The sequence below is a fragment of the Artemia franciscana genome, chromosome 2 (assembly GCF_032884065.1).
Source record: "Artemia franciscana chromosome 2, ASM3288406v1, whole genome shotgun sequence".
In the NCBI taxonomy this organism is placed as follows: domain Eukaryota; kingdom Metazoa; phylum Arthropoda; class Branchiopoda; order Anostraca; family Artemiidae; genus Artemia; species Artemia franciscana.
Window position 1 is genome coordinate 33,928,643 of NC_088864.1, and position 14,688 is coordinate 33,943,330.

Genomic DNA, 14,688 nt, shown 5'->3' on the forward strand with positions numbered 1-14,688 from the left:
AAAGGTGATTGATTGTTTAATATGCGATGCTATTAATTCTGAAGTGTTGGTCATTTCTAGTGTCCACAGGTCATTCCTGTTTGTTATAATATCTGTTCGCTTTAAGTTTAATGTTATTATTCATTTTAATTTATGTGCATTTTAATTGATACAGTTTTAAATTTGGTTATTATTATTAATATTTGTAAATTCTTTTAGTCTTTCCTACAAAATTTTCGGTCAACAGCAATTTTATGATTTTTTAATAATAGTTCTACTCTGATATTGCTGATGCAAATTGAAAGCTGAGATATTTTTTTTCGTCTTCTATAGGACTGAAGCCAACCTGTTGACGCCCTTGGATATTCACGTTTCTTAATCAACATTTTATTTAAAGGATATTTTGTTGTTATTGCTTATTTGTTTAGATAGATATTTGATAAGCTTATTGACTAAAAAGAGTTCTGTTTTGTGGTCTTGAAAAAAAGAAATGACGCCACGACCCAACACAACCAATTCGAACTCCCTTGGTCCTGAAATTTTAATTGAAATGACTAAACGGCCTGAAATTTTAAGCCAGATCAGTGGAGAAAAACATCGAATATTCTGCGCTATGATCGATACAACCACAGTTTTCTTCCAAAATTTCTTGTTTCCGTTAAGGTCCTCTTAGTCCAGTCTGTATGCCCTGAAACTTCTGCGTCGATCGATGAAAAGTAATGTTTGGCTTTAGTGTTGTAAAATTACCGTGAAATAAAAACTCGGTTGGTAAAATTGGAAAAATAAAGTTAAATAAGGTTCCCCCTTGGGGAAATAAGATACAGTCAGTGTTTTAGAGTCACCCTATAGCTAAAACACCAGTTGCGCATTTGTTTTTCAGCACCACTTTCAGTGAAATTTTTCAAGGATTCTTATTTCCGTCAATTTTAAAAAAGTTAATACCCTTTATAGTCTAGTTTATCCCTTTGGCAATTTCGTGCCTAAGGTAATGCTTCAGCACTTGGACAGTGCCTGATTTTGGATATCCATTTAAAAAAAAAAAAAGGATACAATTAGTAATTTTTTCTACATTTACCTAAGACATGTTAGCATAACAGTCATGCATATTTAAATTTCACGTTTCTCATGTCGCACACATTTTATTTTTCCTTTTTTTGTAAAAGCACCGAATACAAGTAAAAAGTGGTTTGTACCGCTTGGATCATAATAGTGGAACCTTCAGTCACTTTCACAGTGATTAAGACTGTCTTCTACAGAATCTGCTGGCAAATCTAGCTCCTCTCCTTCTGAGTCAAGTGACCGTGCTTGTTCCAAATCACAGGTTTTTTAAACTGATTGATTTCCTGGTTTTTGGATCTTGGACTTACATGATTTGGGCCATATATTTGCACATTAGGGGGGGGGGGAACGTATAGCGGGTCTAAATGCAAAATGTGTTGGCTACAATTACTCTGCATATTATGAAGTGAGAATTTTTCTCGAACTTCAAGCTGACGAAAAACTTTACCCCAGTAATTTGCAAATATATGGCCCAAATTATATAGGTCCAATGGATTCTGTCACCCATCACCAGAAGCATCGTTTGGGGGAAGGCAAGGGGGCAGTTATCTCCCCAGTAATTTAGAGACAAAATTATTTAGTTCCCCTCCCTCCATAAAAGTTTTGGAAGTCGGCCTCTGCCCGTCACTTGTCTTTATGGTTGTGAAACCGGTTTTCTTAGATCTTACATTCTGATCAAGAACTTGAGTGTGTTCTGGCTAATTTATAAGCACCAAGAATTCTTGCCCAATTTTAATGGTGAATAGCCTTTCGTTTAATCTAGCTCGGTTTTATGTTTGCTTTGATTCAGTCTTTCTTCTGCTCTGTCAGAGTTATTTCAAAAGATCAGTTTTCCTTCTTTTTTGAGCATTGAAGACGGCTGGGTGGAAGTCCCTGACGAAATATCTGCTTCTGTCACTATTGCTTCTTTTCTGTCCACTGGCTGACATTACCCTCTTTTTTTCACGGCTAGTTAATTTCACTAATTTTTTTTCTTGTTGTTCATATGTCAATCCTGCTTGTACCCCTTTCTGTCTTTAACAATTCACAGAACCAATATCCTGATGAAATATCTCCTTCTGTCATTTTCGCTTTTTTTCTGTCCACTGGCTGACATTACTATCTTTCTTCACTGCTATTTACTTTTATTACTTTTTTCTTGTTTTTCATTTGTCAATCGTGCTTGCAGCCCTTTCTGTCTTTAACAACTCACAGAACTAATATAATCTTATTATTATTTAAGAATTAACGACGCTTCTTGACTACTAAGGTCCCTGCGTCGGCCCTGCAGTGCATTCCTGCAGCGTGATTCGATCTCTGGGTCCCGTATTACCAAGCTAAGGTCAAATCCACTGCGCCACCACAGGACAATATAATTTTATTTCAGCTAACATTTCACTGTTTAAAATTATAATTAACTGTACAACAATACGCTTTATCGCTCTGACAACAAGAGATTCAAGTCAATCAGACGACCTTTAATACAGCTGACGAAATACAGCTATACATAAAACAAAATCAATAAATTATGTCCCAACCTTTTTCTGCCTTCCTCTTTGTGCTTTTTTGCTATGAAAATTGCAAGGAGTCGCAAAATGTGCAAGATACCGGTAAAATACCGGTAAATACGTAAATTACGTAAAATATGTAAAATACTAATTTTACGGGGGTACGTAAAATTACGGTAAAATACCCAATTTTGCTGTGACCACTTTTACCAGTTATATCGCTAGTCTGATGTATTATGGGGGTTTCGCCGATCGATACAACCCACCTTTTTTTCAATATTTTTTCCCGCGTTTGTTTTGCCCAGTTTACAGCTTGTTGTTGCTAAGCATCGAATTTTACGTGTGTGCGGAAACTGACTGGATACTGGTGTTTAAAGTGACACGTGCTCAGACATCCAAGTATAACTTGACAAGCATGTGAACGCCAATTAACTCAAAAAGAAACTAAATAATCGAAGCTCTAAAACAAGCAGAATTTTCTGGTTTAATTGTGCTCTGTTTTAATCTTACTTAAATTTTCTAGCTTGTATTTAATCTTATCGTTGTAATTCACTTTGCAGGCTATGCGTGGAGTGGTGGAGGGCGTAAGATAGCCCGTGTAGATATAACTTGCGATAAAGGGAAAACATGGCATGTCGCACGTCATGACCCTGGCGATAAATCCGGGCAGAATGTTGGCTGGGCATGGACCCTTTGGACAGCGGAAATTCCTGTAAGTTATATTCTAGTATTTGGTAAAAATACAGTAAAGTAAACAACTGAAAATATATGGAATTGCAATTGTTCTTTCAAGTATACCAAAATAACACTGCTGCGTATTGATATGTTCCAGTAATTTATTCAAGTATGACAGTAAAGAAAGGGATATGAAGTTTAACATATTTCCATTAAATTTAAGTTACTTTATTGAGTTTATCAATGTGAAATTTGATTAACCATACCACTCTTAAGTCTGATGCTGTCAGAGGCTTGCATTGAAAATTTCAAGGGATGTTGTCGTCAAAATCTTACTGGCCCTAGTTAACCCTAGGCTCTCAGATGATAGGATGTGAACAGGAAAAAATTTATTTCAGAAGAGACACATGTAGTAATTTGTTTGGGGGAAGGGGCTCAAATTGGTCAACACAGCTGGAAATAGGTGATTTATATGAAATTCAGAAGTAATTCAGGCAACAACCAAACATAAGTGGATTTTTTTTAGGTATTGACATGCTGGGCCCTCATCTCCTTCTGTGTACCTGTTTCTTTCAAAATGAGTAACTGTGGTCCAGTGCTTGGTTTGAGAAGCTTCAACTCTACAAAACTCTTCCAATATCTTTCATGTTTAGCGGGGATGGGAGTCAGTTTGGGGACTTTTTGGGATTTATACGGGACGGTCTGTTGCGGGCGAGAAGGTAGGGTTTGGGGATGATGGAACGTAATGGAGGAACAGACAGGGTCTTGGTACCGAAACGAAGGCATTGGAGGCTCCTTGTCTCGGCCAACGTGGTGAGCTTAAACTTACCTAGTAGATAATGGTATGGAACCTTCCCTTCACCATTTATGATTCTAAGTGCTCGTTTTTGGACATTTTCAATCTCATAAATATGTTCTGAAGAAAAACCGAGATGCCACACTGGACAAGTAAGCTCCAGTACTGGCCGAATAAAAGAACAATAAAGTTGGATAAGATCCTTAGGGAGGCAAGAAAATTTTAACAAAAGTTTTTGAAGGTTAACCGAAGGGAAAGCTTGTTTTAGGATATTTTGAACATGGGCATCCCACTTCAAGTCAGGTGATTGGCCGTACTCCAGTAAAATCATTCAGGCCTCCCTACTTTTGAATTGAAGTAATATTTCTAGAATTAATAGAAGGTATACCTCTAGAATCAACTGAAAAATTAGACTCGTTTCTACCAGAAAATGAATAAGAATAAACTCTGATAAAAAAAAAGAAAAAACAAATCACGATTCCAAATAAATGCAATAGAACTTGTCTACTAAACCAGCGTAACTCAAACGTTACGTTAAAATAACGTAATGTTAACGTAACGTAAACTTAAAAACTTTTAAGTTTCCACTGGCAAAGCCATCCCAACACCTAGCGTTAAAACTTTATCATTTTTTAACAAAAAATAATGGTACAAGTTGTGCCATTTGGTGTTGTACCGTACAACACCAAATGAGAAAAATTTTTCCAGAAATACTTTTCATCTTAGCCACCCTAAACTGGAATGCCCTCCACCTTCTTCGGAAGAGCTGCCCTTCGTTGTAAAACAATTTGACAAGGCAGAAGAGCAAATATCATAGACAGTGCAATAGCGCTGACTAATTAAAGAGCAAAGTGAGCACAACATATCATTATTCTTTCTTTTTACCAAGGCGCTTTGTTTAGAACTGTCATAGAAACTACGAAAAGAGCTCATTCCATGAGAAATTTAAGGTTATATAGCCTTTTTTAATAGTCGAATGAGATTGGTGGGTAACCAGCCCCCTCTCATGCCCCTTTATTGCCCAAACACATCCTATCCGAATTTCTGAGATAGCCATTTTGTTCAGCATAGTTGAAAGAACCAGTAGCTATTTTTCTTGGGATATCCATCCCCTACAGCCCTAGTGGCAAGGGCTGTAATTTTTGCAATTTGTTTGCATGTAGCATTTGTTATCGGGAAAGGGGGGCAAGGTTGATCTTTGGTGTTCAAAATGGTCTGGGCCATTTGGAAGAAGCTTTCAAACAATGTTGAGGGGAGTGTTGAACTAAACCAAAACGCACTATATGTATGCACGTTGTCAGAAGGGCGTAACTTCAGAATGACTGAGGCTATTAACCGCCATGGAAAAAGTAGGGTAGCAAAGTAGCAATGCGATTTGGTAGTTTTCAAATTTGTTGGCAGATCCTCTCTGAAAATACCATGTATACATATAAAAATAATTTTTGCTCAAAGAAAAGCTGTCAAAACACAAGCTATGCTGCTGAAGTGTCGGCAGCTTTTGAATTTCTGTCGAATTCTGCTACTTGTAGCTTTGGAATTTTGTCCATACCTGGGTATTAAGTTAGAACTTTCAACGATTGATGAGGGTAATGATCAATTTGCCAAAATGCAACATTTTCATGCTATCATGACTACTGCTTCTGCTACCATCACTACTATTACTGTTTCTGTGGTGACTATTACTAAGGCAGAGGATATTGAGGTGAAAAATTGAGCAAATGTTGAGGGGAAAGTTAAACTAAACAAACCATACTATATAATTACAGATTGTCAAAAGAGTGTATCAGCAGTATCTTAGGAACGACTTAGCGTATCAAGTTGAAAATTCCAGCAATTGATGAGAGGGATGTTAAGCTGACTTAAAGGCAATATGTGCATACTCCTAATGCTACTAGTTACTACTGCTACTACTGTTAGTACTACTACAATTAAGGCTAAAGGTATGAAGGTAGAAAATTTAAGGGATGTTGAAAGGAAAGTTCGAATGAACCAAAACACATTGTGTGCATGCAGGTTGTCAAATAGCATATCAGCAACGGCTAGAGCATGAAGTTGAAACTTACAGGGATTGTTGTAGGGAATATTGAACCAACAAAAAAGCAATATTTGCATGCTACTACTGCCACTTCTACTGCTATTGCTACTGCTACTAAGCTAAGTTTATTAAGGTGAAAATTTCAAGGACTGTCGACTAGGATGTTGGGCTAAATAAAACACATTTTGTGCATGCAGTTTATCAAAAAGACGTATCAGACATGCTTCAGGAACAGTTTATGGTAGCAAGTTGAAACTTTCAGCGTGTGTTGAGGGGGATGTGGGAAAATAGGTGCTATGTGCATACTGCTACTATTGCTAGTATGGAAGCTAAGGGCAGTAAGCGAAGTTCTTAGGGAATGTTTTGGGAGATATTGAACCAAATCAAAACACTGTGAGTGTGTATTTTGCTAATAGGATACACCACAAATATCTCAGGAACGGCTATGTCTATTAAGTTGAAACTTTTGGGATATGTTGTGGTGGATTTTGAACTAACCAAAAGACACTCTGTGCATACTAATACTATAACTACGATTACTGCAACTAGGGATATTGAGGTAAAACTTTCAGGGAGTGTTTTGGGGAAGTTTCAACTTAATCAAAACAAACTCTATCCATGCAGTTTTTCAAAAGGGCACATAATCAATGGCTTAGGAACAGCTTAGATTATTCCGTTGAAAATTTCAGGGCATGTTGAGGGTGATGTTTAACTAAAAGGTACTTTGCGCATGCTATCACTATTGCTACTATTACTGCTGCAAAGACTACTACCTCTACTGGGGCTAAGAGCATTAAGGTGAAACTTTTGGGGAATATGTAGAGGGATGTTGCACTAAATCAAAACACAGTTTGTGAATTCAAATTGCCAAAAGAATGTATGACCAATTTCTCAGTAACACCATACAGTATTAAGTTAAAACTTTCAGGACGTAATGAGAAGGATGTCGAAACAACCAAAAGCGCTCAGGGCATTCTGCTACTACTACTGCTGCAATTACTACGACCAAAACTACTGAGGCTAAGGGTAGGAAGGTAAAACTTTCAGGGAATGGTAGGGGGTTAGTTGAACTAAATCAAAACACCCTCTATGTATGTAGTTGTCAAAAGGGTGTATCAGCAATATCTCAGGAATGGTCTAGGTTATTATGTGAAAGCTTTCATGGTATGTCAAGGGGGGAATTAAACTAACCAAAGGGAATTTTGTGCACACTAATAGTACTACTACTGCTACTACTACTATAACTACCACTACTACTGAAGCTAAGTGTATTACGTTAAACTTTCAGGAAATGTTGAGGAGGATGTTGAACTAAATTGAGACACACAATGTGAATGCAGGTTATTAAAAGGGTGTAACAGCTATATCCCAGGAACAGCTTAGAATATTTATTTTAAACTTTCAGTGCTTGTCGAAGGGGATGTTGAACCAACCAAAAGGCACTACATCATACTGCTACTTCTTCTACTGCTAAGGCTAAGGGTATTAAGGAGAAATTTTCAGGAAATGTTGACCGGTATATTGAATAAAATTAAAATCCGCCATGAGTATTCAGGCTCTAAAAGGGCTGTATCAGCAGTATCGCAAAAATGGCTTAGAGTATCAGGCATGTTGAGTCAGGACATGTTGAGGGGCACATTGAACTAACAGAATGCACTATATGCATACTACTACTAGTAGTTGCAGTACTACTACTACTGCTATTAGTGCTGCTTTCACCATGGCTAATCTCAGGGACTGTGGAAATCTCAGGGACTGTTGCGGGGGATGTCGGGCTAAATAAAACACATTATGTGCATGCAGATTATCAAAAGAACATATCAGAAATATCTCAGAAACAGTATTACGTTGAAACTATCAGGGTATGAGGAGGGGCTATTGAACTAGACCAAAACGGCCCAATGTAAATAATATTACTACTTACTACCAATAGTACTTCTGCTGTAGCTAATTCTACTCCTAATTGCTATTGCTAACTGAAAGTTAAACTTTCAGAGAACGGTGAGGCCAGTGTTGAACTGAATCAAGACACACTGTGTATATGTGGGTTATGATTGGGGTGTATTGACAATATCCCAGCTATGACTTTGGTTATTAAGCTGAAACTCCTGGGGCTATATATATTATTACCACTTTACTACTACTACTTTTATTATTACTCTTACTATGGAACTAAATCAAAACAGCTTAAGTGGATCCGGGTTTTCAAAAAAAAATAAGGTCGTCAAGGTATCCAGGTGTGGTGTCTTAAGACTAGAACACAACATAAAGTAGGAAGTTTCACGGAAAGCTTGTATTAATTTAACACTAATTCAAAAGACATTATATGTATGCTAGTTGGCAATAAGACGTCTTAGCAATATCTCAAGAACGACTGGGGGTATTAAGATGAAACTTTTAGGGCTACTACTAATGCTACTTTTGCTCTTACAAATGAACTAAATCAAATGGGTGTCAGTGCATCCAGGTTGTCAAAGTAGCATAGATCAGAATTAATTAGTTAATTAAAATCAGAATTTTGACTAATCTTAAGATACTGAACGCCCCCGGAAACGATTTTTGACTATGAAAGATGCTTTCCAAATTGCATTTTGGAATTATAGAAAGATTAAACCAGGCATTCAGCCGGGTCGGATAAATAATGTGATGAGAGTTCATGATAAGTATCGGGTAGATCTGGCTGCGCTATCTGAGACACGAATTCCACAGTTTGGGACCCTTGACTGCCAGAAATATAATGTGCTTTATTCTGAGAAAGAGCGTATTAAAGAGGCTGGACTGGTTTGGGAACCATTCAAAGATCGTATCCTGAGAGCACGTTTTGCGACTACCCAGGCCAAAATGAGGGGTATAGCTGTGCATGCTCTAACAAATGAATCAAGTGACTCTGATAAAGGCGCTTTCTACCAGTCGCTTAGTGATGTCACAATTAAAGTTCATAGCCGCGATATATTGGTTGTATGTGGCGATTTTAATGCGAAAGTGGGCTGTAACCAGGACTATGCGCCAACGGTGATCGGTTCCCATAGACTTGGTGAAATCAGTAGTGCGACTGATTGATTATTGCCACTAATGATATGATTGTAGGAAGTACTTGGTATCCCATAAGACTATCCATAAATACACGTGGAATTCAACTGATGGTTCCAGTCGAAACCAGATCGACCATCTATTCTTCAGCAAGCGCACAAGTATATCCCTTGAAGGTGTCAGAGCTTACCACGGAGCCGATTGCTTCTCTCACCATCAACTAGTTATAGCCAAATGCAAAATTAAGTTGAAGGTGGTGAAGAAACTGTCAGTTGCAGCTAAGAAATTTGATCTCCAGAAGTTTTGCGATAAGACTATTCGTCAAAAATGTAATCTTCCGCTAGAAAATAGGTTTACAGCTTTGAGCCGACGGAGAAGTTCAGATTGTCTTTGAAAAACACTATGGGAGTGCCTAAAAGATGCTGCAGTGAAAGTTCTTGGATATAAGAAATGAAAGTAGGAAGAGTGGATTAGTGAAGAAACTTGGCTGCTGATTCAGGAAAGAACAAATCTGAAAGCTCTCGTAGATAAACACTCACCTAGTCATTCATCTAGCCAGCCTAGTTATAGGCAACACTGTGATAGTCTAAAATAACAGCATAAATGTGCCCATAAGTGAGTGAAAATGTCTGCCAGGAATGACAAGAGAAAATATTCTGAGAACATAGCAGCTGCGGCAGAAAGAGCAGCCAGTCGGGGCGATAGTAAAACTGTATATATGCTTACTAATAAGCTTTCCGGCGCGTAAACAAACCCATGTCCTTTCATAGAGGATAAAAGTGGAAAGCTGCTTGCGAATCAGGTAGATGTCCAGAACCGTTGGAGTGAATATTCCTTGGATGCCCTGAACCGGCCGATATCCCGAGAGCCATTGTTTGTTTCTGACATGCCCCTATTTAACTTGGATATCTATTCGGGCTTCCTCCTCTTTCAGGAAGTTGTAACAGCCCTGAAGTTGCTCAAAAATGGAAAAACAGCTGGATATGATGGAATCCCTCCGGAGTTGCTAAAATATGGGAGAAAAGCTCTCGCTTGCCCACTATTTAAGCTGCTTTGTAAAGTATGGGACGACGAGGCTCTCCTTCCCGACTAGAATAAAGGCATTATCGGGAAACTCTTCAAGAAAGGTCAGAATACATCAGGTGATACCTGGAGAGGTATCACACTCCAGAGAGTCGGATGTAAAGTTGTATGTCACATTATACTTAGGAGAATTCAGACTCAAGTGGACTTGATTTTAAGATCATAGCAGCTGTGGCAGAAAGAGCAGACAGTCGGGACGATAGTAAAACCGTATATATGCTTACTAAGAAGTTTTCCGGCGCGCAAACAAACCCATGTCCTTTCATAGAGGATAAAAGTGGACAGCTGCTTGCGAATCAGGTAGATGTCCAGAACCGTTGGAGTGAATATTCCTTGGATGCTCTGAACCAGCCGATACCCCGAGAGCCATTGTTTGTCCCCGACATGCCCCTATTTAATTTGGATATCTATTCGGGCTTCATCCTCTTTCAGGAAGTTGTAACAGCCCTGAAGTCGCTCAAAAATGGAAAAGCAGCTAGATATTATGGAGTCCCTCCGGATTTGCTGAAATATGGGTGAAAAGCTCTCGCTGGCCCACTATTTAAGCTGCTTAGTAAAGTATGGGACGACGAGGCTCTCCTTCCCGACTAGAATAAAGGCATTATCGGGAAACTCTTCAAGAAAGGTCAGAAGACATCAGGTGATACCTGGAGAGGTATCACACTCCAGAGAGCTGGATGTAAAGTTCTATGTCACATTATACTTAGTAGAATTCAGACTCAAGTAGACTTGATTTTAAGATCGTAGCAGCTGCGGCAGAAAGAGCAGCCAGTCGGGGCGATAGTAAAACCGTATATATGCTTACTAAGAAGCTTTCCGGTGCCCAAACAAACCCATGTCCTTTCATAGAGGATAAAAGTGGGCAGGTGCTTGCGAATCAGGTAGATGTCCAGAAACGTTGGAGTGAATATCCCTTGGATGCTCTGAACTAGCCGATACCCCGTGAGCCTTTTTTTGTCTCCGACGTGCCCCTATATAACTTAGATATCTATTCGGGCTTCATCCTCTTTCGGGAAGTTGTAACAGCCCTGAAGTCGCTCAAAAATAGGAAAGCAGCTGGGTATGATAGAGTCCCTCCGGAACTGTTGAAATATGAAAGAAAAGCTCTCGCTGGCCCACTATTTAAGCTGTTTAGTAAAGTATGGGACGACGAGGCTGTCCTTCCCGACTAGATTAAAGTCACTATCGGGAAGCTCTTCTAGAAAGGTCGAAAGACATCATGTGATGTCTAGAGAGGTATCACACTCCAGACAGTCGGATGTAAAGTTCTATGTCACATTATACTTAGTAGAATTCAGACCCAAGTGGACTTGGCTTTAAGGGATGAGTAATATGGTTTCCGCCGAAATAATCCATGCTGATCTTTGTGACATCTGATCTTTATCTCAGTGTTTTACTGGAGGTATTGAACGAATGGCAAGTGCAGATTATTTTAGTGTTTATAGACTCCTTGAAAGTATTTTACTATGTGCATCAAAAAGCAATGTGGAGAATTCTTCTAGCATATAGAATGCGTCCAAAAACTGAACTTGATCAAATCCCTGTATGCTGCACATGTTTGTGCAGTCAAGACTGAGAATGGACTGTCAGAGTGGTTCCCTGTCGAGCCCAGTGTACGTCAAGGATACTTACTATCTCCAGTATTATTCGCAATACTTATATCTTTGTGCCTCGAGCTTGCCACTTTAAGGGATGCATACAATGTTAAATACACGACTGTGACTTCGCTGACGATATCGCTCTCGCGGCTCACTGCCAAGAGGACATTCAACATAATCTGAATGAACTACCAGCAAAAGCTGCCCCTGTTGTCCTGAAGATTAATTTTGATAAAACTTTAAGTATGTCAAACGGAGTTGTCATGACCTTTGCAGCTGGTATTCGATACGAAGGCACTGATATAGAAGAAGTCAGAGAATTTAAGTACCTTGGTAATACAGTGACCCAGGATGGGAACTGTGATAGAGAAGTCATGCTACGCATAGCGTATGTAGGTGGAGTGTTTTCTCAGCTGAAGAATGTTTGGAGATGTAGAAACTGCTCCCAGGATTTGACTTTCCAATTGTTTAGGAGTAATGTAATCTCTGTACTTTTGTATGGATGCGAGTCTTAAAGCCTTTCAAAGAATGCTGAGAAAAGACTACTCGGACAGATTAACGAATGCCCAGATAAGGGTAGATACCGAACAACCACTATTGACCGACGAGATCAGAATGAGAAGATTGAAGCACTGGGGGAATTTGATCCGCATGAACGAAGGACAGCTCCCACACGATGTATGGTGCTGGACCCTAGCCGGCATTCGAAGGACTGCACACTTGGTCGATCACTGGAGAAAGAGGCGACGAGTCTCCGAACCACGCTGAATCAACTTTAGTATTTGGCATAAGATTTGGTATTTGGTATTTTGTATTTATTTTTTTTGGTATTATTTAGTATTTGGATAAGGTCAACCGTCGCTGCCCTATGCGTCCCCAGCCGTAGGAGGATCTAAGTAAGCTAAGTAAGTAAGAGAAGGTATAAAACTAAATCAAAAGATGCTATGTATGTCCAGATTTTCAAAAGAGTTTAGATTATTAAAAATTGACGAAAATTTTGTGCGACATAGAAATATTAAGCCAAAATCTGTATTCTTATAGAGATTAAGTTAAAAAGAAAAGTTTTTTTTCAACTGAAAGTAAGGAGCAACATTAAAACTGAAAACGAATAGAAATTATTACGTATAGAAGGGGGGTTGTTCCTTCTTAACACCTCGCTCTTTATGCTAAAATTTTCTAAGTACTTTAAAAAAAAAATTCTTATTGTTCTAATTAAACGAACCTTCTATTTCAGGAGTTGTTTTTAAAGAATCGGGACAAAATTCAAACTTTCAAAAAAAATTCAAAACTCAGTTTTTTATTACTTTAAAAAAAAAGCTTCTTATCGTTCTAATAAACGAATTTTGTGTTTCAGGAGTCATTTTTAAAAAATTGGGACAAAATTCAAACTTGATATTTCATGATAAATGAAGCTTAAATATGTGCGAATTCACAATTCATATGTCAAAACTATAATATGTCAAAAGGTTATCGGAACAATATCACAGCAACGGCTTGCATTAGCTTGTAAGACCTTTCAGGGTAAGTTGTGGCGGATTCTGAACTAGCCAGAAGAGACTATTTACATAATTACAGTTACAGTAACGAATGGCACTAAGGGCATTAAGTTGAAACTTTAAGGGAACGTTAGGGGGGGGGTCAACTAAACGAAAAACTTATATGCATGCATGTATTAAAAGGGCATACAAGTAATTTAGGCAGCACTGCTCTATCATAGCTAGTAATATCATTGTTATTTTAAAGGAGTTAATTTGATTGAAAATTAAAAGTTCTAGTGTCATTTTTAAGAGTCAAAAGTGGTTAGAGGGCAATGAGCCCTCCTCTTTAATTCATAATTTTCCAAACACTTCTAATCCAAATTTAAAGACAGTCATTTTGTTCAGCGTAGCTGAACGGTCTAGTAACTGTATCTCTTGTGTTGTTGGGTAGGTCAACCCCCCAAAGCTATGCAATTTGCCCACCATGCTTAAAAACTAAATTTATCTTTAAAATTAAATCAAAGCGCACTGTGTCTATGCTGGTTGCTCATAAGACATCTCAGTAATGTCCAAGCATGACTGAGGGTATGTTCCAATTTTCGGGGCTTCTTCTATTACTACTTCTGCTTTGAAAATTTAACTAAATCAAAAGGGTGTAAGTGTATCCAGACTGTCAAAGATCATAGATAGAATTTCTTGGGAATGGTATTAAGTTTAATTTTTCAGGTCAACTGGAGGAGGTATAAAACTGAATTAAACACTACTGTTTGTGTCAAAATTTTCAAAAGGGTGTATGTTTTTAAAAATAGTTGAAAAAGTTTCTCTTGCATACAAATAGCAGGCCAAACTATAAATTTTTAAAGAAAAAAAATGAAAAGATTTAAACTATTATTTTATTTTTCCCTGAAAAACACTATGTCAAAAACGTACAGAAATTAATTTAAAAAACTTTTTCCATTAAATAAGTGTTTCAAAGAAAAGTAAACAACTCCATCAAACCAAAAATGAGCAAAATTAGAATCAAATAATCTACCAAGCTTAAAATACCACAAATCAGCATAAATACATAAATGAAACCCAAAACGAACAGAAATTACAGTAAAATAACCTAGTCAAACTCAAAACGAGGATTAACATGAGTAGGGCTCACAACCACTATGCCTTCTCAAGGCCAGAACATAATTTCCACTTTAATGAAAAAAATACACATGAATGTGCATTGTCAATTTGATATACATATGCTGATATTTATTCCACAAAATCTCAACAATTTTTGATTTATTGAAATTAAAAAAGAGAAAACATAGAAAATATATTTCGTTTTGGGTAAAGTGCATATTATGTACTGATCTTTAGAAGGCAGGGGGGATGTCAGCCCTTTCGTGTCCTGATTTCAAATGGTGCTCCTTGCAACAGGATTTAACAAATATTTAACAAGTAATGCAAATATTAATTTTTGTTTATAAAG

At 37.9% G+C, this 14,688-nt stretch overlaps 1 protein-coding gene across 2 annotated transcripts in view; it reads left to right on the top strand.

Moving 5' to 3' along the window:
- Positions 1 to 14,688, top strand: part of LOC136040409 (sulfite oxidase-like) — an 86,060-nt gene that overhangs the window by 70,258 nt on the left and 1,114 nt on the right. For both annotated transcript variants that reach the window (XM_065724692.1, XM_065724685.1), the window contains exon 10: positions 3,086 to 3,237. In XM_065724692.1, the coding sequence (XP_065580764.1) occupies positions 3,086 to 3,237 (152 nt within the window). The remainder of the gene's footprint in view (positions 1 to 3,085; positions 3,238 to 14,688) is intronic.